We start from the raw sequence: 22,730 nt of genomic DNA on the forward strand, positions 1-22,730 counted from the left end.
GGGGGTGAAAAAACACCCCCCTCCATGCTGTAAAGTGGCAGTGTAGATAGTGCACCAGTGCTGGGAGCTACTCCCCTCGTGGGGGTGGGGTTTGTACAGTGCTCACAACACTGGTGCCGTGACTATACGGCCACGTTAAAGCGCTTTAACGTTTAGTAGTGAAGACACCCAAAGTTTGTATGTGGCCGTCTGGATTCCTCAGCGCTCAGTGCCTGTTCAGTGCTCCTATGTGCTGGAGTTCCAGTCCCTTCCCCAAAGAGCTTCCAACGTAAACAGACCAGACAAAAAGTGAAGGAGAAACAGAGCCAGGAAGAGAGCCCAGGTACCGACACTGTCCAGTGCCTTAGCTACCGCTCTGCACAGCCTCTGTGCTATCCTCTACTTCCCAGCAGTGGAAACGTGCACACAGGCCACCCCGATCAACCTTTAAGCATCTGCTATTAAGCTGTCCAGCACCTGTCCCACAGGGCTGCATAAAGAATACACTCTGGCCATGCTCCCTGTTTACTACCCATTTTTCTAGCTGGGGGGGAAGTCAGTCAGGAAGCACATGTCCTTCTGTTTCTAGGATGTGATGTCTATCTGTCCCTGTGCTCCCAGAAGTGCAGTTGTGTCAGACAAGGCCACACACTACAGCCAGCCTTTGAAATACAGCCAGAGTCGTTACAAGACTCATGAGAAACGAGACAGAAAAAAGGTGAGAAATGGTGCTCTCCAAAGCACTAGGAGTGGCAAGGCCTGTCACCAGTGGCTAGGAGGCCCCTCACGGCTGGTACTGTGTGCAGGGACCATGAAAGCGAACTCCCCTCTCACCCCCGAGGGGAACCATTGTGGCAGAAGCAGGAGCAAGCTCCCTTGGTGTAGCTGTTTGGAGCATAAAGGATTTGGGTTCGCCTTCATGCCACGGCCATTGCCGCCTGGCCAGGCAGCTCAGCACTGATAATTAGGGGCTGTCCACCCAGAAGAACCCCCCCCCCTTCTGTATGGAGTAGTTTGCTATTTAACATCTGCTAGCAGCACTCAACTGCCTGAAGACAAAATGATAAAACCCCAGTGCTTCAGCATCTTCTATTTCAACACTGTGACTTTGGCCGAGAGGGGAGAGCTGTGAAGGAATGCTCAGGGCAACAGGCAACTGCCAGGCTGCTTGTGGTCCAGGGCTCACCTGGCCATTTATGAGGCCTCAGTAGTCCTGGTTCTTCAATCCCTGGAAACAGAGGAAGTTTAGAACCAGTTACCCTGATGGCAGGTGGCTGAGACTTACCCAGAGCAAGCAATCTGGGCTCCCAGAACCAGAGGGTTGAGTGAAGGTAAAGGACCAGAAAACACATACACATGCTCCAGCACTAAGGGTCTTGGGAATGAAAATTGGCAAAAGTTGAAGTCTGAGTCGGCATTTTCACCAAGTCGAGGGGATTAACTGGGTGAAAAGTCCTGGATCAGTGAGTCCACCGCCATAGGAAGACAGACAGCAAATGGCCTTGTGTCAGCCAACATTAATGTGATAAAGGTATTTTAGAGGAGACCTCATCCTTACAAAGCAAAAGCCAGAGGTAATGCTGACTTTTTCCCCTCTTTAATCCCAACTCAGGCAGGAGAGCAGCTTAGATTTCCCCACAGTGTCTCCCATTGGCTGGCCAGGGTAAAATCTAGGCCTGACCCTAGGTTAAGTCGCCATTGCAGAAGAGAAAGTCTTATCAATGCATGGGGATAACTTGGACTCCTGCCTCCCACTTCCTGAAAAGGATCCTTAGTTACTGCTAGACTACGACATGCATTGGAGATATAACCCACTCAAATGGAAATCGAATATAGGCCCTCAGGAAAGAGCTTCACACTGCACTGAAAACCTTCCCCATGCAAGGGAAGCATTGGACTGATTCTTCCCACTGCATTAATAAGTGCAATCATCTCAGTATCATTTCCTGCAGCTTTAGTTCTTCCTGGAGCAAAACTTCAGACTCACCTAGAGGAAGATCCTTTCTCCTTTCAAAAGAAGTTCTTAATCAGAGGCGTTACCAGCTTCACCCACAGCTTTACATAGCGGGTTGGCTGTTCAAATGTAGATGACGACACGACGCCTGACTTGAGGTAAAGCTGCTCCTGCTCCTACAAGACAAAATCCCAAAAGCCAGTTTCACCATTGCGCCCTCACATCATCTGGCACCCTAGCCAGATTTGGAGCACCTACAGTCACAGCTTTTGCCTGGCCAGAGAGGCATATCACCCTTCTCTCATAGGGCTGCACACACATCAGGGCTAAGAATCCAGCCTGCCCCCTCCATGTGATGTGAATTGTAGACAAGTAGCCCAGCCATTGAGGTGTGAGCATGGGGAATGTCACATGGCAACTGCCCCGAGGTGTGACTGCTGCAGCAACATTCTGAGGCTTGACAGCTGCATTCTGAAGAGCCACATTCACATCACATTCTGGAGAAATGTACTCAGAACCTGAACATTGGAACTCAAAGGGCCCAAGGTGGGTGGCTTTGCAGGATCAGGCCCTACAACTATCCCTAATTACGTAACTAAACTACAGTTATAGGAATAACGTAAGTCAAACCCCTAGCTGTAATTGCCTGAAAAGGAAACCTGACTTTAATCTCAAGAGACTGGTTTGCAGAACTCATCCTAGACACAGCTCTAGTGTTGTGTTTTCAAATGAATATGCAGTCATGATTTCAATTAAATTACCAGAAATGCTTAAGTGCCTTTAAAGTATAAACAATACAACTGGAAGAGGAAGTGAACCATCTCTGTTACAATAGACATTTCACATAGCACATGAAAAATAGTGGTTTGATCAAAGGCAGAAGTGGCTCTTTCTGCAAAACTAGCAAGGTTTCTGGTTTTACTCTACATGCAAACAAGAAGCAGGACGTTTGTCAGATGTAGCAAAATACCTCAATTTCTACTCCACAGATTACAGAAATCTTTCCCTGTGAGAAAGCCCATAAGCACTCTGAATTTTGACACATCAGGAAAGGAACCACAAATTATGGGAAATAAACACAAAGGGCTGAATGTAAAAGATTCCGGCAGTAACGAGCCTGCTTTTAGAAATGAAGAGTGTTGCAAATCCCACTATAAACCCTCCGTTAGAGGCAGGGTGTCAATCACTTAATGCCGATAATCTAGGTGCAGTTCAGTTATTTGTCCTGAGACTCAAAACTCGTAACAAAATATTTTCTTTGGTTCACTCACTGCAGCAGCCAGAAAGCCATCTGGGACTGCTCAGCATCTTCTCCAGCATTCCTTTTTGAAGTGGAAGTTGGACTTCAACATGGGCTAACCCCTGACCTTGGGTTGGTTTGAAAAACATGGCCGGAGATGAGTTAGTTTGAAAAGTGATCGGTGCATATGTTTTGCAACAATGCTGCAAAGCGCTTAATGTGGGTTCTAGTTCATGCTGTCAATTACAATACAGGTATAGAGTGGTTATTGAAATGTATCACCAATTTCCTTCAGACTAAAGGAATCTGCACTGGAAACATCTCAAACAATACAATGTACAGGACTGCAGTAATGAAAGGCGTGGGTAGTCATATTGAGTTCCACAGCAGCCCCCGCCCTACTGGTACCCGAAGGTCAGTCGTTTGAGGAGTATACATTAGTCAGGCATTTGTCTCACCAGCCCCTGTGCTAACAGGAGACTGTTTGTCTAATTTGTTATTTGACAAATCAGCAGCAAAGGAAACAAACTAAAAGTGACAAAGGTTCCAAATACCAACAAAATGAAGCCTGCTGCTTTCCCCCCATTGCAGGGGTGTCAGAACAGGGAGTGATCCCATGCTGCACTGAGGGTAAAAAAGGCAGGTCAAGACTGGCACAGTCTCTTGTAGGGAAGAGAAGGGACTCAGACACCCCATCCAAATCTGTAATGTAATACTATGTAGCCCCAGAGGCTGTGCTTTTTCTGTTAGCCCTACTTACAGATAGGACTACAAGATCTTAGTTACCATATGTGAGGCAGGTGATTTATCTCCCATAATGCCAACTGGGCCTCCCCACATCAAATCAAGGCAGATGAACGAGAAATGATTCACACTGAACTGTTCAATACACACTGGACAGGAGTGTCACAAATGAACAGCACTACCAGCTCACAATATCTGTTGCTCTTAAAGCTGCACCTTGGAATTGGAAACATCTCAGCTTTCATTTAAAAAAATAAGTTTCTACCCTCTTGGTTGTGAAGAAAAGCATGAAAACATGAACCTTACAGGCTCAAAGAAGAGAAGGCAAAGATATATTAAATACAGTTTAGGTTCTCATGTTTTTTTAATGCTAGGGTTCACAATACGGGAAGATCCAAACCCCTCAACTGTTCATAGATTTGGAAATGAAGTCTTCATTGAGAGCTTTGCATAGGGTTCACAAAACAGCACAATGTCTCTAACACTTATTCCAACCAGCATACAATGGAAGGACGAAGTGAGAGACTGATTCCTTAGAGGGTCCGTTAGATTTCATCTCAGCACAGAACAGTCTCCACACAAAGATCACAAACAGCAATGAAACAGGTGGTCAAATTCCAGGTCACTTCTAGTATACTGGGGCGATTCAGCCATATGCATTTAGCTAAAATGCTTTGTTGGGTCATTGCAGTCATCCTTCTCAGCTTTACACAATCCCTTTGTTACAAAAATATTTTCACGGATTTTTCTCATTACAGATAAAAACAAATACAGGCCAAATAAAGTGAAACATTCATGTGACTCTTCCAGTAAGACAGAGAACCCTGCTGAATTAGATACAAGGCTGACTCAGTGGGCCAAATTCAGCTCTGGGGTAAGAGATGCAATTCCCATTGATTTTTATGCAGGCAGAGCCTTATGCCAGGTCCGAGTTTTATCCAATACGTGTTTTGCAAAGCATCACATAAAACTCATGCACTGATCCAATTTGCTTCACTGCTGAACACTTTGGTATCACAGGAATTACTCAGGGTGATGCCAATTCCAGGACTAGATTGAAAAGCAGGTCAGTTGGAGAAAACTATCTAAGAGAGGAGACAAGAAGATACCAAACAACCCAAGCTGCCCACCCCTTTACAGCTGACGATACACTAAACTGGAACACTGGTCTTTAAACCACTGGAAAAGAGCCTACGGTCAGGATTAAAAATAGGACCACACTTCTCCCTGAGAGGAGGACAGAAATTCTCTTACTGTAAAGGAGATGCCGAGTGCACATCCCCTTCCCTTCTCCAGCCCCCAAATCCTGTGAAAGAAGAAGTTATCTGAAGGCAGCCAGGGTGGGGTTAGAGACACTTTTGGTTGCAAGTAGATTGATAAAAGCACTTTACAGGTGAGAGGTCAGCAACTCAGTGAACCTGAATTCCATTTCCGCAAGCTCCGGTGCCCAAGCCATGGAGGCAAGGCATGAATGTGCAGCGTATACGAGAATAAGCAGCTTTACTCTGAATGGCTCATCTGTGTTTGGTGAATCTCCAGGGCCGAATTCAGCTGTCCATTCTCATTATGGCCTCTAGTTCCCAGAAGTGGGCACTTGTAGCCAACAGCTCACCAATAGTCACTTAACTGACAGTTCCTCAAGTTCTCCTGTGCTAGGGAAGGTTTGAAGTTCTAGTAGTTGAAGATTTGTAAAGCAATCATCTCACCAACACTCCCCCACCCTATGAAACCTCCTCATATTTGCCACCAACCTGATGGAGCTGCTGCTGCAGGTCACGATTTTCTGTCACTATTGCCACCTGAGCTTCCAGGTCCCGATGAACCGACCTGTACCCAAAATTAGGAGAGCCAATCAGAGTCAGGCAGGGTAGACTGCTTCCTGCCAAGTACAGCCAGAGGCCTGCAGGAAAAGAGGGGGAAAGGAAATATGGCAGACAAGGGAAGTGACCATGGTAGCCTCCAACACTTGCTCTTATTCAATGATTTTCATTTCTTTTAAAAGCTTTACTAGATTTACAGGAATGGCAAGTAGTCATGACACAAAGCAAGCGGACAGGAAACAGAGATGCTTCCTTATGGACAGCTTAGCCTTGCGGAGCCCTGGAGAGCCCTCTGCCACGGCTGGCTCTGGCTCTCTACACTTGTTACTGTGTGTGCTCTGGGGGACAACGTGGCTTTGGCACTCTGAGGGGGGGTCTCATCGGCGACTCTCCCAAGGGTAACCACTATCAGTTTGACAAGCCCAATACACTGTACACAGCAGCTCTACCCGTGAAGACTCCAAACATAACCCTAAATGGCTAGTATCCAGTAAAGAAAGGCCACACAGGAAATACCTTGGAGAGATGTGTCTGCAGCATTCTCTTCAGTGACTGGAAAGAGAGCTCTTGATCCCCTGGGCCCTGGAGATCTGCACAGCAATCCTGACTCAGTTTCCATTTCCCCCCCCCAACACAGACAGATATTCTGGAAACATGGCTATTTCAATGCTCCCCTAGAGAGAGATCACATCTGAACAGCAACATGCAACCCCAAAATCTGTCCATCTACAAAACAATCATCCTTAATGCTGCCCCTCCCACCTTCTAGCAGATCTGCCCTCTTGAAACAGAGGACTATGCAGCATATTCTGCGCCGGGTCATCCGCCCCCAAGCCTGCACTGAGGGGCTGTTCCTCCCTGCGTGGAGCCAAAGGCCCACTGCACTGGCAGCAACAGGACTAAGCGCCATTCTGGACCTCACCCCTCTGATATTTTTACACTTCTGTTTCTCCTTACTACAGGTGGGAGTGAGCAGCTCCCTTATCGTATCTCTCAACTGCCAGTAGCTCGTGTGCAAGGGAAATTGGCTCAGTGCATCACTATCTAAAGGTAACATCGTGCACTGTGGTAATCAGGTCACTGGTGTCAGCTGTTATGAAAGGGTTTGAATAACATCCCTCCAATTTCTCTAAGTAAGCAGCAGATACCCTGGCAAAGAACAGCCTCATCTTTAGCACGAGCTCTTTTCTCTCTCAGACTTTTCCCGGGTTTTTGTGGTTGGGAAGTTCTGTAACTTTTTCATTGGAGTTCTCCACAAACTTTGAATGGAATCAGTGCATGTGTGCAGACGGCCTTGCCTTTTCTCTGAAGCTTATAATGGCTTTCGGACCTTCTCCACCAGGCAAGAAAAAAAAAACCCATACCATAGCAGGGGCACAAGCCCAATTTCACCCCCCACCCCCAGGTTACATCTAAAAACCTCTTGGACTGAGAGCTAGTAAGTCACATTACCCAGTCCTGAGGGCAGAGTCTGCAAGAGATGGCACCATGAAGACTCTGAACAATGGCATTGGCTGGCTCTGGCCAGTGAATTCCTACAAGATTGTTACCAATAGGGCAGGTACAAATGATCGCATCCACTCTTTCCCTTGAACATCACCAGAGGGTAAATTAAACTGCTCCTATTTATAGCACAGCACAATCCAATTTCCTGGGACTCCCAGTCTCCAAACAAAGATACTGGAGAGCTCCTCTTCATTCTTCCAACTCTAGTCACAAGAGAAACATACCCTAAAGTCCCAGGGAAACCCAAACCCTGCCAGATATAAACGGAATTAGGGTCTGGTGTCATGCAACCAGGAATCAGGGGGTAGCCGTGTTAGTCTGTATCTACAAAAACAACAAGGAGTCTGGTGGCACCTTAAAGACTAACAGATTTATTTGGGCATAAGCTTTCGTGAGTAAAAACCTCACTTCTTCGGATGCATAGAGTGAAAGTCCAACCAGGAAGGCAGTTCACAAGCCCAGGCCTGGTTCTCAGGCACGTCACAGCGTTTGTAAGATGGAGGGTGGAAGAGCGCCCAGAGGTGCTACTAAGCTATGGCTGAAGGGAGCCTGACGGGCCACTTGCTGGACAGAAGCTGATGTAAGGGAACTGCTTGCTCTCTGCTAAGCAGGGCACATGTGAGTCCTAACAACAGAGGCATTTTCCCAGCCCACAAGTCACACACAGAACACAGCAGAGAAGCTATAGCTTAAAAACCACCTAGTCCCTGAATAGACGCAGGTTTCCTAATTCAGACCAAGAGCACTTCCAAGAATGCCTTGAGTAAGAGGCTGCCGATTCACCGCCTGTTCCTGTAACACACGCCCCACCCCCACAGCACCACAAAGCCAGCCGCCTCCCCAGGGCCACTTTCAGTTACACCTTCCAGTTCAAGAATGGCAGCTGCCCATACCACAGCCTGATTGGAGGCTGCTCCCCAAGCCTACCACACCCACTGGGCCTGGGAGGAATTTCTGGACACTGTCCACACAGGGAGCCCCTGAAATCCACAGAAACACATGAGCTGTGCAGAGATCCAGCACGTCCCACAATCATTTTTGATTTACTAGAGCAGATTCCCAGATCGGGACGGTCTGGTAACAGCACATATGGGATCCAGAGCTGGGGTTGGGGCAAAAACTTGATGGCAGGAACCCACCTGCCAAGCTGGGGTCGTGATTAAAGGGAGACTCTAGTCACCTCCCTCTCTCATGTAGCCAAGGGAGGGAACCCTGCAGCCCTTGTTGTGGCCTTGGCTTTGTGACTGTGCCAGGAGGAGATTGCTCACACAATGACTCACTTTTCCAGGAGAGGAAAGGCAGAGTTTTCCAGCCCTCTGGCAATAAAGCACCTTCATCTAGGTCCCAAAGGGGACACACCTGATCACCTGACACTGGAGCAGGAGACAACAGCTCCTCATCTCACCAGGTCAGGAACTGCCACCACTGCGTGTTTGCACTCAGGCACGGGCCATGGAAATCTCCTTAGGTACAAAACTGACATTTCCCATGCACACTGGCGCTGCAACTGTGCAAGCTATAAGAGCACTCAGCCTTACTCAGGGCAAGTTCAGTCACAGCAGCAGTGGGAAAGCTTGTGCAACATTGTCTGTATGGACACCAAGTGCTTGCCCGGCCGAAACACAGTAGCATAGAAGTGCCAGGTCCTATAAGAGATTAAAGGGTGCCTTCCTCTGAAGACTGTCAAAGGAAGTAAGATGTCCAGCTGCTGCTGAGAAGCAGGGAGAATTGGGGTTGATCCCACACCCTGTTCCAAGACCCAAACTCTAAGCTTGATTATTTCAAACTCTGCCTCTGAGGTCCCCTCCTGCTTCTCCTCTTTCAGCCCACTCTCAGTCCTGAGCATCATTCTGCTGCCTAGGGTCACAGTAGAACAAGTCAGGTGAATCACACATCAGCCAAAGGGTGAACCATACCAGAAATGGGGACTGGAGACGGCCCCTCTAGCACCCAGAAGGGAAAACAAGCTCTAAATGGCTGACACGCCACGTTTCTTCAGGTTTACATCTTCCCCAGCACTGATCCTGCTGAAGCTCAAGAGACTCCTTTGCTCCTGCGCAATGATAACATAACAAATCGACCTCTAAGCCCAGGTGCATGGAAAGGCTTTGGCTTCTTTCTAAGAAGGCAAATCCCATGTGGTAAAGAACTGCTCCACAGGAACATTTCGGTTCCTTGGAAAAGCAATGCATTCCTTCCTAGCTCACCACTCCATGCCTGCCCTGGGGAATCTCACTTGCAGACTTGCATTGTCCAGCGGCATGAGTATTCCATAGACACCTGAGCAGGTCATTCCTGGACATCAAAACACCCACTGCTACCCAGTCAAGCAGGCTCAGGTTCTTCTGAACGGATACATCTAGTCTAGGACCATCTGTAAGCATTCTACAAGCAGTGTAAGCTGTGGCATAGGTATTGCATACACAGGTTAGAGGACCTGCTGCTAAAAAGGTCTGCAGCTGTCTCCACTAATGCTCTCACCACTGGTAGCACAGATATGGAAAAACACACATTTCTTAGTCAAGAGAAGGCTTTAGTCAGCAGCTTCCTCTCCCATCACCTCTGAACCCTCTTCCGAGCAGCCCTGCAGGAACCAGAGTAGATAGTGGCATTCCCACAATCATTAACAGCCAGTGTCTTCAGACAGGCAGACATCCTCCAAAAACTGCAGGCCCTGGCCTTTGGGACGTGGTGTTACTGGCTCAAGGGACTAACTGCACCGTTCCACTGTTCTAATTGGATTTATGCTGCAGACAATGTGCAGGCCCCTCAGCAGAGTGCAAAACTGAGTCTTGAAACAAACATGAACACCGGACTAGATCTTGCATGCAATGACCCTGTAGTTGTCTCGAGGGGAGGGTGCCCCACCACATGACCTGGCAAAACTCCCAGCTCTACTTGAGGAGGACTGGAATAGCAGCGGGTGCTGTGGATTGGGGTTGAAGGCCATCAGCAGAGCTGAGTGAAACCAAGGACTCGAATAGCAGGAATATCAAAGATTTCCTGTGTGACCATGGCTTAATCTCTCTGGGCCTATATTCCCCATGTGCAAGATGGATAGAATACTTTCCTACATCACAGGGATGCTGCAAAGATAAGTCGTGAATATTTGTGAGGTCAGATGCTATGGGATAGAGCTGTATAATAACCTAGAGAGACAGAAAAGCTGTTTGCAAAGAGGTGAGCTCAACTCCACACACAGCAGTCCTACGTACCAAAGCACACAACAATTCAAGAGACTTCCTACCGACACTCAACTATGAAAACCACTCATGAATTGCAAACAATTTACAACTACGGATGTACAACTACTTGGAGAGCAGGAGATTATGGGTCTCACTGCTCTGGCAGGAGACTACAGAGGAGCTGAAGAAAGTGAGGAATTTATGCCCCAATCTGAGCAGTGTTGGATTTGTGGGAATTGGACATGCCCGCAGCTACCAACTACTGCTCAGAAAAGTTCTGTAGCCACACGGGTTGGCACATGACTCCTTGCAGCGGAACTGTGGAAGCAATCTCTTAGGGACTCCCTTTAAGAGATCACATGTATTTGCCTACTCATCTCTACTTATTCTGCCATGCTGGTCTCTGTGTGCTGAACTCTCTTGTACAGCAGAGGGAGATGCTTCTATGTATATCCAGCCCTCCGTTAGGTTTGTAAAGATGGTCAGGGACCCATCCTCATGGGGGCCTAGATACCCCAGAACATTGGAATCACTGCTGGCTCACTGTGACTCCTGTTTACACTGAAGATCCTGCCAATTTCCTGCACTCCAATCCCTTTCACATCCTTACAACAAGACTAATTGCATCACTTCCTGTTCTGTAAACCGGTTAGATCAGTGCAACAGGAAACTGAGAAACTATGAATCAGAACTGCTATCACTGTCATGAGTAGAACCAGATGCCTCTTCTCCCCCACCAAGTGTAGTCTGAACCACTCTCTTCCCCCCCCACCTACATGTCTGAGAGAGGTAAAGTAATTTTGTAATTTAATACAGTGCACGATTTCCCTACACCATGATTCCTCTACCCTAAACTTCTATGAAGAGGCCAGCTCAAAGGAGCAGGGAGCTCAGTCCATCCTTGACTTTTACTCAAAGTGCAAATAATTAAGAACTGTTAAATAATGCATCTGAAGAAGTGAGGCTCTTACCCACGAAAGCGTATGCTCCCAATACTTCTGTTAGTCTTAAAGGTGCCACAGGATCCTCTGTTGCTTGTTAAATAATAATTGCTTCTAGTCACTACTGACTTGGGACTGGACTGGAACTGAACCAGAATCCTAGAGATGAGAGACCAATTTCCATCCTCAGTCCCCTGAACCATCCAGATGTATGCATGTTTTGGACCTAGTATATTGTGACAGGGACATATGGCTTAGAACTGGATGAAGCCCCCACCCAGCCTCTCACTGGCCTGATGCTCTGTATCTATGCTAACCTTCAATCTCTCTACAGAAGGCCTCCTAAGGACAGGCTGTCTCACCTTTAGCGTGGAAAGTCCATCCATTCCTGGAGTACTCCTGCAGTTGGACCCTGTCTTGCTGGCCAAGGCAGCACACCTCGTTGTAAAACTGATGTGCAATGTAAACATAGGCAGCAGGAATGGCACCTGCCACCCCTTTGGCACCAAAGAACCCATTCACCTCCGGTGAGGCCAGTAGAATCCGATACTCTGCTCTGGTGCCCAGAACGAGATCCATGTAGGCTTGCGTGAGGTTGAAGTAGCCAGTGGTGAGGTATATTCTGGCACCTCGCTCTGCCTCTGTCAGCAACGTCTCTGTGACTCTCTCATCTATTTGAATCCCAAAGGGTTTCATTTGAATTAGTGGATAAATCCAGGTGTCCGGTTCTGGTTTTTGGTCCCTTCCTGCATTAGGTTCTCGCTGGGGCAATAACGGATCTCCTTCTGATCGCCTTCCATGAAAAGTCTGCGTGTGGAGTTCTTGTCGTGTCCTGGCAGCGTTGATCACTTCCATTACTCTCCTATTTGCCACTTCACAATATGCCGTCTTGTCTCCTGAGTGAAAACAAGGAATGACTAACAGAAGATATAGAGCTGTGACACTCAGGCTGAGGCTTGCGAGCCACCAGTGGCTCTTTGAGGTGTCTCCCGCGGCTCTTTGCAGCACATGGTATTAAATCACTGTGTGATTTCATTATTAACCAACCTAAGTTATTAACCAATTGTAGCTGATAAAATAATAATGCTTGGTCAGTCATTTTGCTGTGAGAATAAAGAATAAAGTTTCTGTTGCCTCTCCAAGACCAAAATGTGGACATTAGCACAGCTAGGGCAGCACATGACAGAGGGAGAATAGTCACTTCATAGAGGGAAGACTTGAACATGGGCAGCACTTCATGCTCAGTGGGAAGTGAAAAGCCTCCAAGCAGGGCTGGGGCAGAATGGCTGTCCAGGAAAGCTCTGCACCACAACTGCCCTCTGAAGAGGACTGGAAGGTGCCAAAGGCAGCCTATATTCGCACAGTCTATTTGCACAGTCGGTTTAGTGGGGGAACCCTCAGGAACCAAGTGTCAGTGGAATTTCCAGATGGGGATTTTAGGCAAATGCCGGAGGGAACTAAGAGCCGCTCATTTACTTTTGTACAAAAGGTTCTCTGACCTGCAGAGTGCAGACACCAGCCCCATCTGCCCCACAGAACAGTACTCAACTGATGCCACCCTACTCTGCTCAGGTTCTTACACTGCACCCCTCACTGTGGTATCTGAGTGCTGGTAAAGTGCTGTTTACCAAGAGTGCAGTGCCAGATGCAGACCTGATACACCACCTACAACTTCACTGCAGAGCAGAACAATCCCTTGTGAATCAGACTGGGGCTTTCCTTAGGGACTGAAATTTGCTCCAGTCAAAGGATCACAGCAACTTTCTACTGTACTTTATAACAAAGGGATCTCCGGTCTCTTCTGCTGGGACTAGAACTGGGAAAACACACACGTGCAGCCTTAACAAGCCTATGGTGGATCTGTGAATCTCATCGCAATTTGAACTGTGGGTTTATGAAGGAGACACGTTTGTTCCACCTTCCTCTCCTGCTGAATCCCATTACTTAGAGCCTGTGATTTGACTCGGCAATTTTACCTGTCCTATGAGGAAATGCAAGAGTGCCCTCTACACCCCCACTGGATAGCACTGTCACCCATTACACACGCTCACACCCAGAGGCCCAACCACATCATGTCATATGGATGAAGGCCTGACTACAGTATTTCAATGTGGCTCAATTCAAAGAGTCTCCCTTTGATTTCACTCAGTTCCCCATGTCTGGTATTCTCCACACTGTAGTGCCACAGAATAACATGCCCCTAAGCAGAAGGGCAGTTCCCAGATCTCCATGGGCTGGGGAAGAAACATTAAACAGCTGCAGACATGGCCTGTTCCTCTCTCAAGGGGAAGGTGACCCTTAGGTCACTTTCAGTGACCCCTGCTGCCCAGTTTAGGAACAGCAACGATAAGCATTAAGTTGACCTATCAAGCCATTGTGGAAGAGAACAGGGAGCTACAAAGTAAGGAGATGTGCATCCTTCGTTCAAGAGAGACCTTTCTTTTTCATCCTCCTTTGGTAAGTTTGGCCTATCTTCTAAGTCACTGTGGGCAGGATGAGCTGAAAGCGCCCTTTGCTACCACCGTTCTGGGAGCTACACACTACATTTAATATAGCTCTTTAACACTAACTATCGACTGAAGAATGCTCAGGCTTCTCTCTTGGGCTTAAAGATTAGTCCCAGACTCCTAGCAGGGACCAACCTGTAAAGCAAGCTGATGAAGGTTGACAGGGCCCAGAGGGTGTATACTTGCTCCAAACAACCAGCTCAAGTAGTAAAGTAATCTACACCCATTGGAAGCAAGTTTCCAAGTGTAAAAGAGCTGTGTCTAGGCAACTGGTCAGTGGGGTGTTAGGCCTGTGAATGATAAACACACTAAGGAGTCTTACTGTAAAAGACTATTTATCTGATTAGACACAGCAAATAAATATTTGCATGCTACCCACCAAAAAGAAGCTCCCAGCTAAAACCTGAGAAGGACTCGGTTCTTTATCAGGCATATTTGCCTCCAGGATTATTCCACACAAAATCAGCCTGCTGAAGGGTTGTCATTGCTCACTGGATCCACCTACTTCTATTACATTTAGCTTTGGAAGCACCACATTGGAATGTTACTGACATTTAAGACATCCTGCTGCCAGGAAGCAGCTTTGCTAGTCGGCAGTTCTTGAACTAGGCTTCCCCATGGAACATAGCAACAGTCCTGCGTGCCTTGTACTTGAGACCGACTTATGTTTAGTACTGCTTCCATAAGACACAGGGATCCAATGCTCTGAACAATGCACTATGCAATACGTATTCCTGTCCACAGCATAAGCTTTACCCACACACACCCTGTTACCAGAGTACCACATGTCATCTGAAATATTCTCCCCTCTTGTCTGCCCATTCCTCCACCATAGGGTCCCTGCCTCCTTCCAATTGGGCACTTATCTGAAAGCCAAGAACACATTTGAGCGCAAAATACTATTCACTGAAAACAGACTGGAGTCACACATATCCTGAGTGTATTTATAGGGAACTATATTAATATAGCTAAGAATCTTGGAAAGGATACGATCCCTCTGGCTTCAGGGCCTAAATCAATTACTAACTAGTGGGGTTAGGAAGAAACGCACCCTACGGGCTGGTTATTCTATAACTGACTTCTGCGGTTCCTTGCATCTTCCTCTGAAGCAGCTAGCACTGGCTGCTGTCAGAGACAAGATACTGGGCTAGACAGACCTCCAGGCAGATCCAGTCTGGCAATTCCTAGTAATCTTGGTTTGCAACAGGTGGGCTGAAGGGGATTCCCCATACCCAGCTAACATCAAACCCTCAGTGATCCATAAAGTATTTGGAGTCAGACCCACCCCACTCATCTCTTCCCATTGTTATTCCCTCCTTCACCTGGACCATATCACCCTCATATTACAGGTCAGATGACTTTATCATACCTTGGTAAGGATGCACCATCCCCTCCATCATCTGGACTGTATCATCTGGCTGTAACTGCAGTGACACATCTCCAATTGCATCCACTAGTTCAGTGAAGAAATCGGCGATCTCCGGAGAGTCCTGTAGGAACACATAGCGGTCCTGCCGATTGGTGAAGTACGAGTCACTCAAGTTTGCGCTGGGGGAGGGGAGGAGAGGAGGGTAAGAATGCCAGGATAAAGAGAACAACCACATGATCCTCATCACGTATCTCATTGCACAGGCCTAGATACAGCTGAAGAATTACAATACAAAATGCCCTGATTTCGCTTTTTAAAGAACATTCCCCAACAAGAGTGATATTTATTTTTTGTATTATCCTAGCACCTAGGAGCCCTATTCATTGACCTGGACACCATTGCACTAGGCACTGTACAAACACAGAACAGGATGACTGGCCCAAACAACTTACAATGCACTCCCTAACTTGGTGCAGCTAATGTGGAAGAGAGCCACAAAAGCAAGATGCAAAGAGGTTTCCCTCTGAATCCTGGGACAGTTGCAACACCATAGCGCTCACTAAGGTACAAGCAGGTTCCAAATGAAAACAATGCTATCAGCATGCGTCTCAAGACCATTTTCAGCTCTAACAGTGCTGCTTCTTTACCACATCCCTGACTGGACCGCTCTCTGTAACTCTAGTCAGGATGACAGGAATTCCCCCTCACCCAAATGCGGCACAAAATACTTATAAGGATGGACAGAGCCAGGACTCACCCACTCAGGATCACGTTATCATCAAAGAGGTAAACCTTGATGTGCTGCAGCCCGATGGTTTCGTTGAAACGCTCAGGGATTAAGCGTTTGAGAAGCCCACGCAGATTTGGAGTGTGGAAGAGGGATACACGGACTTGCTCTGGAAACCTTCTCAGCAGTGGAAGTAACATGGTTCGAGAGTTCTTCCTGCCTGTGAGACAGATGGGAATAGTTATACATGGAGCCACTTTTCTACCACACCACCAGATCTGCCAGACAGGACCCCAACAAGAGGGCAAAATAGACCCCCCCCGCCCCCCAGCTGGAAGCTGCCTTCCCTAGGATCTGTTGCTTTATTTGCTTGACATTTTGAGAGGGTTTCTTGTTTTAAGAGAGGATTTATTTGCATTTTATATTAATGTTATCATGATGTAACCAGCATTCCAAGGCCACTGGTGGGTGGGCTTTATAAACTACTTAACAGGATGATCACATTCATGCTTCTTCCCCTGGCTACATGTAACAGTAACTGAACTGGAGTGGGGATTTACAGCACCACCACTTCTGCCAACTCCAACCCTCCTTTACAAGGTGAAGGAGCAGAAGGGGGGGGGGGGAGGAGGGGAGCAAATGCCACTGACAGGAACTGGCTTTGGTGGGGCTGCTTGGATGTAACTGAGGGCAGGATTTGACTCAGCTAGTTTAACGTTCCTGTCATTTATTTTCTGAAGCAATACTACCATGTTGGAAAGTTACCTGAGAATACAAAGCGACTGTATTTTGATGACCTGTGGTTCATAGCAAAACAGAGCTGGTTTTAGAAGAGGGCAGATTTTAAACCTTTGGGTCTGATAAGCTATTTTTTAGAGCGAGGACCTCCAAGCTCATCTGACCAATCCAGTTTGCTTGCTGTAAAAGAGCCTTTGAAGTGGGCAGGAGGGACACCCCATAATACCTACCTCGAGATCCCCTTGTGAAATCTAGGAGAATGGAAACTCTGAAGTCAGAGGGCCCACTTGCCTGCAGTGACCTCTCCAGTGTTTCTTCTATGCAATCCACCTGAGGGGAAAGAGTCACACTGCACATTACGCAGAGAAAGTGAAACTTCCCAGTGATCAATCTTTCTGATTTAGACCTAACCTCTTTGGGGCAGCGACCCTGCCTCTTTTTTAATATATCAAGCACTAACAACATCTCGGGCATCAAAAACAACAAGGGTATAGATTTTGTCTGCACACAAAGCCATGATTCAAGCCTCTGAACTCCAGTTATGCACAGCAGAGAGTCCAACCTCACTCCTAGATCAGAGACTTCCACTGCCATCCAAAAGGGGAGGGAGCAGTTCCCATGAGCTGCAGAACTTGTTCTGCTCCTATTATGAGCAAATTAAAGTCCTGTGTACAAGTCTTAAATCAGTTACAGATCCACAGAGGAAGCCAAACAAATCAACATCCAAGACAATCTGCCCACCTGCTGGACTTGTCCTCAGTGGGAATTTGTAGTTCAAGCTACAGAATAATTTCAGGGCTCAAGATTTCTGCTCAAAGCTCTTTGTAGAGAAAAGCCTTGTTTCCAGTAGGGCAAGACAGGGAGCAGAGAAGGTAAAGCAACATGAGGCAAAACAGTGACCTCCCCCTTGCTACAACAGGCTGACAAGAAGTTGTATGCATACAGATCACACTCATTGCACCTGCATGCAGTACACAGGGGCCACAATACAGACTACCACATTAGCATCACTAAAACTACTTCCACTCTTTTGAAGGCAAGTGCTAATGTGTGGGTACCAGCAACCCTACAGTAGGAGAAAATCTGCAGAAACTGTGCCAATAACTTTTAACCCCATTTTGGGCCCCACACTACAAGAAGGATGTGGAAATATTGGAAAGAGTCCAGCGGAGGGCAACAAAAATGATTAGAGGTCTGAAGCACATGAGTTATGAGGAGCGGCTGAGGGAACTGGGATTGTTTAGTCTCCAGAAGAGAAAAATGAGGGGGGATTTGATAGCTGCTTTCAACTACCCGAAGGGAGGTTCCAAAGAGGATGGAGCTCGGCTGTTCTCAGTGGTGGCAGATGACAGAACAAGGAGCAATGGTCTCAAGTTGCAGTGGGGGAGGTCTAGGCTGGATATTAGGAAACACTATTTCACTAGGAGGGTGGTGAAGCACTGGAATGCGTTACCTAGGGAGGTGGTGGAATCTCCTTCCTTGGAGGTTTTTAAGGCCCGGCTTGACAAAGCCCTGGCTGGGATGATTTAGTTGGGGATTGGTCCTGCTTTGAGCAGGGGGTTGGACTAGATACCTCCTGAGGTCCCTTCCAACCCTGCTATTCTATGATTCTACCCATCCAGATTCGTGGCATGTGTGACAGTTCCTTAGATCAGTAATAGGTTTACACCACATGCTCCCTGAGCCTGTCCTTCAAGTGCCCTTTCTGCATGCCAAGCCTATGTGCAGTCTGAAGCCATGCTGAAAGGCTCCCAAGCGAGAGGACGGACGCATAGGGAAAGTCTGAATCCAGGTGCTCAGATGGACACCCCATTCCAGCTAGAGCAAAGGTGAATGCACGGGGCACCTACCCAAGTAGGTATTTTTTCAAGCCTCCATCCACACTTACCAGCTCCTGTTCTAGGAGTCCTGTTCCAAGGTACAGCGAAGCCACCACCACTCGCTGCTTGGCTGCCTTTATCTGTTCCTGAGGACAGTGAAAGAGGAAAACAAGTGCACGTTCACAGGCTGAGCTGCGATTTCATAAACACTCTTGGTTCTACAGAGAACACCAAATCCCTTTCGTAGCCCTGTCAGCTACAGAATTAAGCCACAGACAAGCAGCAGAGGTTCACAATGGGACACATTTAACTTCAACCAGTTTAGAGGGGTTTGACTTTCCCTCCTTCAGTGTTACCCAAGTATTTATTTTTATTCTCCAATTCATAAAGGCACCAATTGCTAAATGTCAAAACAAGAATGTGTGAAAAATAGGCTCTTCCCCATCTGCAAACCCCAACCCCAAACTACCTCACTCAGGTGAAAGTCTGAGAAGGTCATCACAGGTTCTGTCAGACAAACAGGAACATTCTAGCAAGGATATTATACACCTCCCGCCCACAGACATCCATACAGGACAGCAGTTCTCAAACTGTGAGTCAGGACCCCAAGGTGGATAGCAACCCCATTTTAATGGGGTCACCAGGGCTGGCGTTAGACTTGCTGGGGCCCAGAGCTGAAGCCAAGGTCCGAGTCCCACTCCCTGGGACAGAAGTCCATGGGCTTCTTTGGCTTCAGCCCTGGGTGATAGGACTCAGGCTACAGATCCCCTGCCCAAGACTGAAGCCCTTGGACTTCAGCTTTGGTCCCCCCTCCCCCCGGAGCAGCAGGGCTCGGACGGCCTCAGGGTTCTGTCCCCACTTCTGGGGTCGTGTAGTAATTTTTGTTGTCAGAAAGGAGTCACAGTGCAATGATATTTGAGAACCCCTGATTTAGGGACTCTTCAGGAAAGCCCTCACTCAGTGCAGTGGGGAAATGCAAGGAGAAAGGCAGGTCTTGGGCGGCCAGGATGCAAATCACGTAGGGGCTTTATAGAGCAATTTCAACACCTTTACATCCACATTCCCATCCAGAAATAAGCAGGAAATCAATGCAGCCTCCGGAAAAGTGGGTAATTTGCTCCCTGGAGCTACCACCAATAAGCATTCAGGGCACAGGAGGCACTCTGCACCACCTGAAACTTCAACAGAGCGAGGCTTTTTCCTTCTGGGGTCATTTTAACTCCCTTGATTCCTATCCTAGTGCTTTGTTTCTGGCCAAGAGGGCAAGATTCATGTCTTCCCCAGGATTCAATGCTGCTGCATTCCTTGGCCAGGACCAGCCAGTGAGCTTGATATTCCTGTCTCCTCCCCTTCAAGGGCTCAAGTTTCCATCCTGCCCAGAGACTGAGCCTCCATGCCTCTGGGCATCAGAGTTTCTAACCTGCCCGTCAGTGTTCCCCTAGACCCCGCCCCAGCCCTGTCCCCGCTCCACCCCTGCTTCTTCCCACTCCCACCCTGCCTCTTCCCGGTCCGCATCTTCCCACCCAGTTCTGCCCCTCTCCTGAGCGCACTGTGCCCTCGCTCCTCCCCCCCAGCACCTCCTGATGCCACGAAACAGCTCATTTGCGGCAAGCACTGGGGGTGGGTGCTGATCCGTGGGGCCGCAGGTGGGCAGAAGGTGCTGGGGGGAGGAAGAGCACCCACCATTTTTTCCCGTGGGTTCTCCACCCACAGAGTCAGCGCCTATGCCTCTGGGTGCTTTCACTTGTCCCACACAGAGGTTAAATGTGGCATTTGCCAGTAGCATCTCTCCTCCAGCACTGACTTTACAAAGGAAGGCCTGTCTGTGGAAGCTCCTGGAGGTCCTACCGACTCATTCATCGATCTGGCCAATCCTGTTCCCCAATAACTTACAAGTCATAAGGCAATCCTAACACTGTCATTTTAAGAACTCCGCATCCCTACATTTGAGAATTTCTGAAATGTAGGGTTGCTAATTTTAACAGTGACAAGATCCAAACAATCAAACTGAGCAAGGAAATTCTCATACCAGCCCTGTTGCATGTCTGAGGAGAGATACATTATGGAACCCACATTAACAGCTGCCCCCGCCTCCCCACATGCATGCTGGAAGCACACAACTCACCTTCATGAGCTCATAGAATTCAGTTGGGGAGGAGAGCACCTGGATGTGAGAGCTGGAGACCCCAAACTCTGGAACCAGGTTCCTGATCCACTGGAACCTGTGCGCCCCCTCAGGACAAATGCAGAACGATGGGGCTGTGACCTGAGGAACCGCAGGGGTGAGCAATGGGGCCACCAGCAGCCACGATGATCTGGCAAAGGAAAGACAGACTGAGGAATTCTGCATGATGGAATTGCAGTTCCTACAAACGCCGTCCAGGTACATGAGCAAAGGGTGCATCAGGCGAGGTCTTTCCAGTAGAGACCGGCAATTGTTAGTGCCATTATACAAGACACTGGTGAGACCTCATCTGGAATACTATGTGCGGTCCTACATGTTTAAGAAAGATTATTTCAAACTGCAACAGGTGCAGAGAAGAGCTACTAGAGTGATCCGAGGAATGGAAAACCTACCTTAGGAGAGGAGACTCAAAGACCTTGGCTTGTTTAGCCTAACCAAACAAAGGCTGAGGGGAGAGCTGATCGCTCTCTATAAATACATCAGAAGGATAAATACCAGGGAGGGAGAGGAGTTACTTAATTCAAACGCCAATATGGACACAAGAACAAACGGACAGAAACTGGCCATCAACAAGTTCAGGCTTGAAATTATACGAAGGTTTCTAACCATCAGAGGAGTGAGCTCTGGAACAGACTTCCAACAGGAGCAGTGGGGGGCAAAAAATCTAACTGGTTTCAAGCTTGATAAATGTATGGAGGGGATGGTATGATAAGACTGCCTACAATAGCATATAGCCAATCTGCGACTGCTAGCAGCAAATATCCCCAAAGGCTGGTGATGGAACACTAGATGGGGAGGACTCCGAGTTACTACAGAGAATTCCTTCTCAGGGGTATGGCTGGTTGGTCTTGCCCACATGCTCAAGGTCTAACTGATCGCCATATTTGGAGTCGGGAAGGAATTTCCCCTCAGGCCAGATTAGCAGAGACCCTCAGGGGTTTTCACCTTCCGTCTGTAGCATGGGGCATGGGTCACTTGCCGGTTTAAACTATGAACAGGAGGACTTGTGGCACCTTAGAGACTAACAAATTTATTAGAGCATAAGCTTTCGTGGACTACAGCCCACTTCTTCGGATGCATATAGAATGGAACATATATTGAGGAGATATATATACACACATACAAAGAGCATAAACAGGTGGGAGTTGTCTTACCACCTCTGAGAGGCCAATTAATTAAGAGAAAAAAAACTTTTGAAGTGATAATCAAGCTAGCCCAGTACAGACAGACAGTTAGATAACAAGTGTGAGAATACTTACAAGGGGAGATAGATTCAATGTTTGTAATGGCTCAGCCATTCCCAGTCCTTATTCAAACCGGAGCTATGTAAATGGTGGATTCTCAGTAACTTGAAGTCTTTAAATCATGATTTGAGGACATCAGTAACTCAGCAAGAGGTTCGGGGTCTATTACAGGAGGGGTGGGTGAGGTTCTGTGGCCTGCGTTGTGCAGGATGTCAGCCTAGATGATCATGATGGTCCCTTCTGGCCTTAAAGTCTGTAAGTCTATGCAAGTGGGCCTGCAGCATTACACATCTCAGGGATGTTAAGACTGCCTTTCACCTCTGTCTGTCACAGCAGGATCACCAGAGCTACATGTGGAAGGAAACTACGAGCAAAAGAGAGGAAGGCAGACCTGAATATCAGTGACTCCCCTGGATTCCACAAAGGGAGAGGCTCCCTGAGGGGCAGCAGAGCAGACATGCAAAGAGAGGAAGAAAGACAATGAATGGCACTGAGAGCAGAAAGAGACACTTAGCCGTCGGCAACCTTTCAGAAGTGCTGTGCCGAGTCTTCATTTATTCACTCTAATTTAAGGTTTCGCGTGCCAGTAATACATTTTAACATTTTTAAAAGGTCTCTTTCTACAAGTCTATAATATATAACCAAACTATTGTTGTATGCAAAGTAAATAAGGTTTTTAAAATGTTTAAGAAGCTTCCTTTAAAATTAAATTAAAATGCAGAGCCCCTCAGAACGGTGGCCAGGACCCGGGCAGTGTGAGTGCCACTGAAA

At 47.6% G+C, this 22,730-nt stretch overlaps 1 protein-coding gene across 7 annotated transcripts in view; it reads right to left on the reverse strand.

Annotated features, from left to right (window-relative positions):
* The window catches only part of PGS1 (phosphatidylglycerophosphate synthase 1), a 44,475-nt gene that overhangs the window by 15,622 nt on the left and 6,123 nt on the right, over positions 1–22,730 (reverse strand). For 2 of the 7 annotated variants that reach the window (XM_005283039.4, XM_005283037.4), the window contains exons 2-9: positions 20,656–20,845; positions 18,599–18,676; positions 16,941–17,040; positions 16,003–16,192; positions 15,246–15,424; positions 11,732–12,265; positions 5,669–5,817; positions 1,967–2,109 (exon numbers count right to left, since the gene is read on the reverse strand). In XM_005283039.4, the coding sequence (XP_005283096.3) occupies positions 1,990–2,109; positions 5,669–5,817; positions 11,732–12,265; positions 15,246–15,424; positions 16,003–16,192; positions 16,941–17,040; positions 18,599–18,676; positions 20,656–20,845 (1,540 nt within the window). In that variant the 3' untranslated portion in view covers positions 1,967–1,989. Of the gene's footprint in view, positions 1–1,165; positions 1,208–1,966; positions 2,110–5,668; positions 5,818–11,731; positions 12,266–15,245; positions 15,425–16,002; positions 16,193–16,940; positions 17,041–18,598; positions 18,677–20,655; positions 20,846–22,730 lie in introns of those variants that run through there. The other 5 variants (XR_254909.5, XR_006172346.2, XM_065562909.1 and 2 more) reach the window with 5 other exon arrangements.

The sequence above is a fragment of the Chrysemys picta genome, chromosome 12, assembly GCF_011386835.1.
Source record: "Chrysemys picta bellii isolate R12L10 chromosome 12, ASM1138683v2, whole genome shotgun sequence".
In the NCBI taxonomy this organism is placed as follows: domain Eukaryota; kingdom Metazoa; phylum Chordata; order Testudines; family Emydidae; genus Chrysemys; species Chrysemys picta.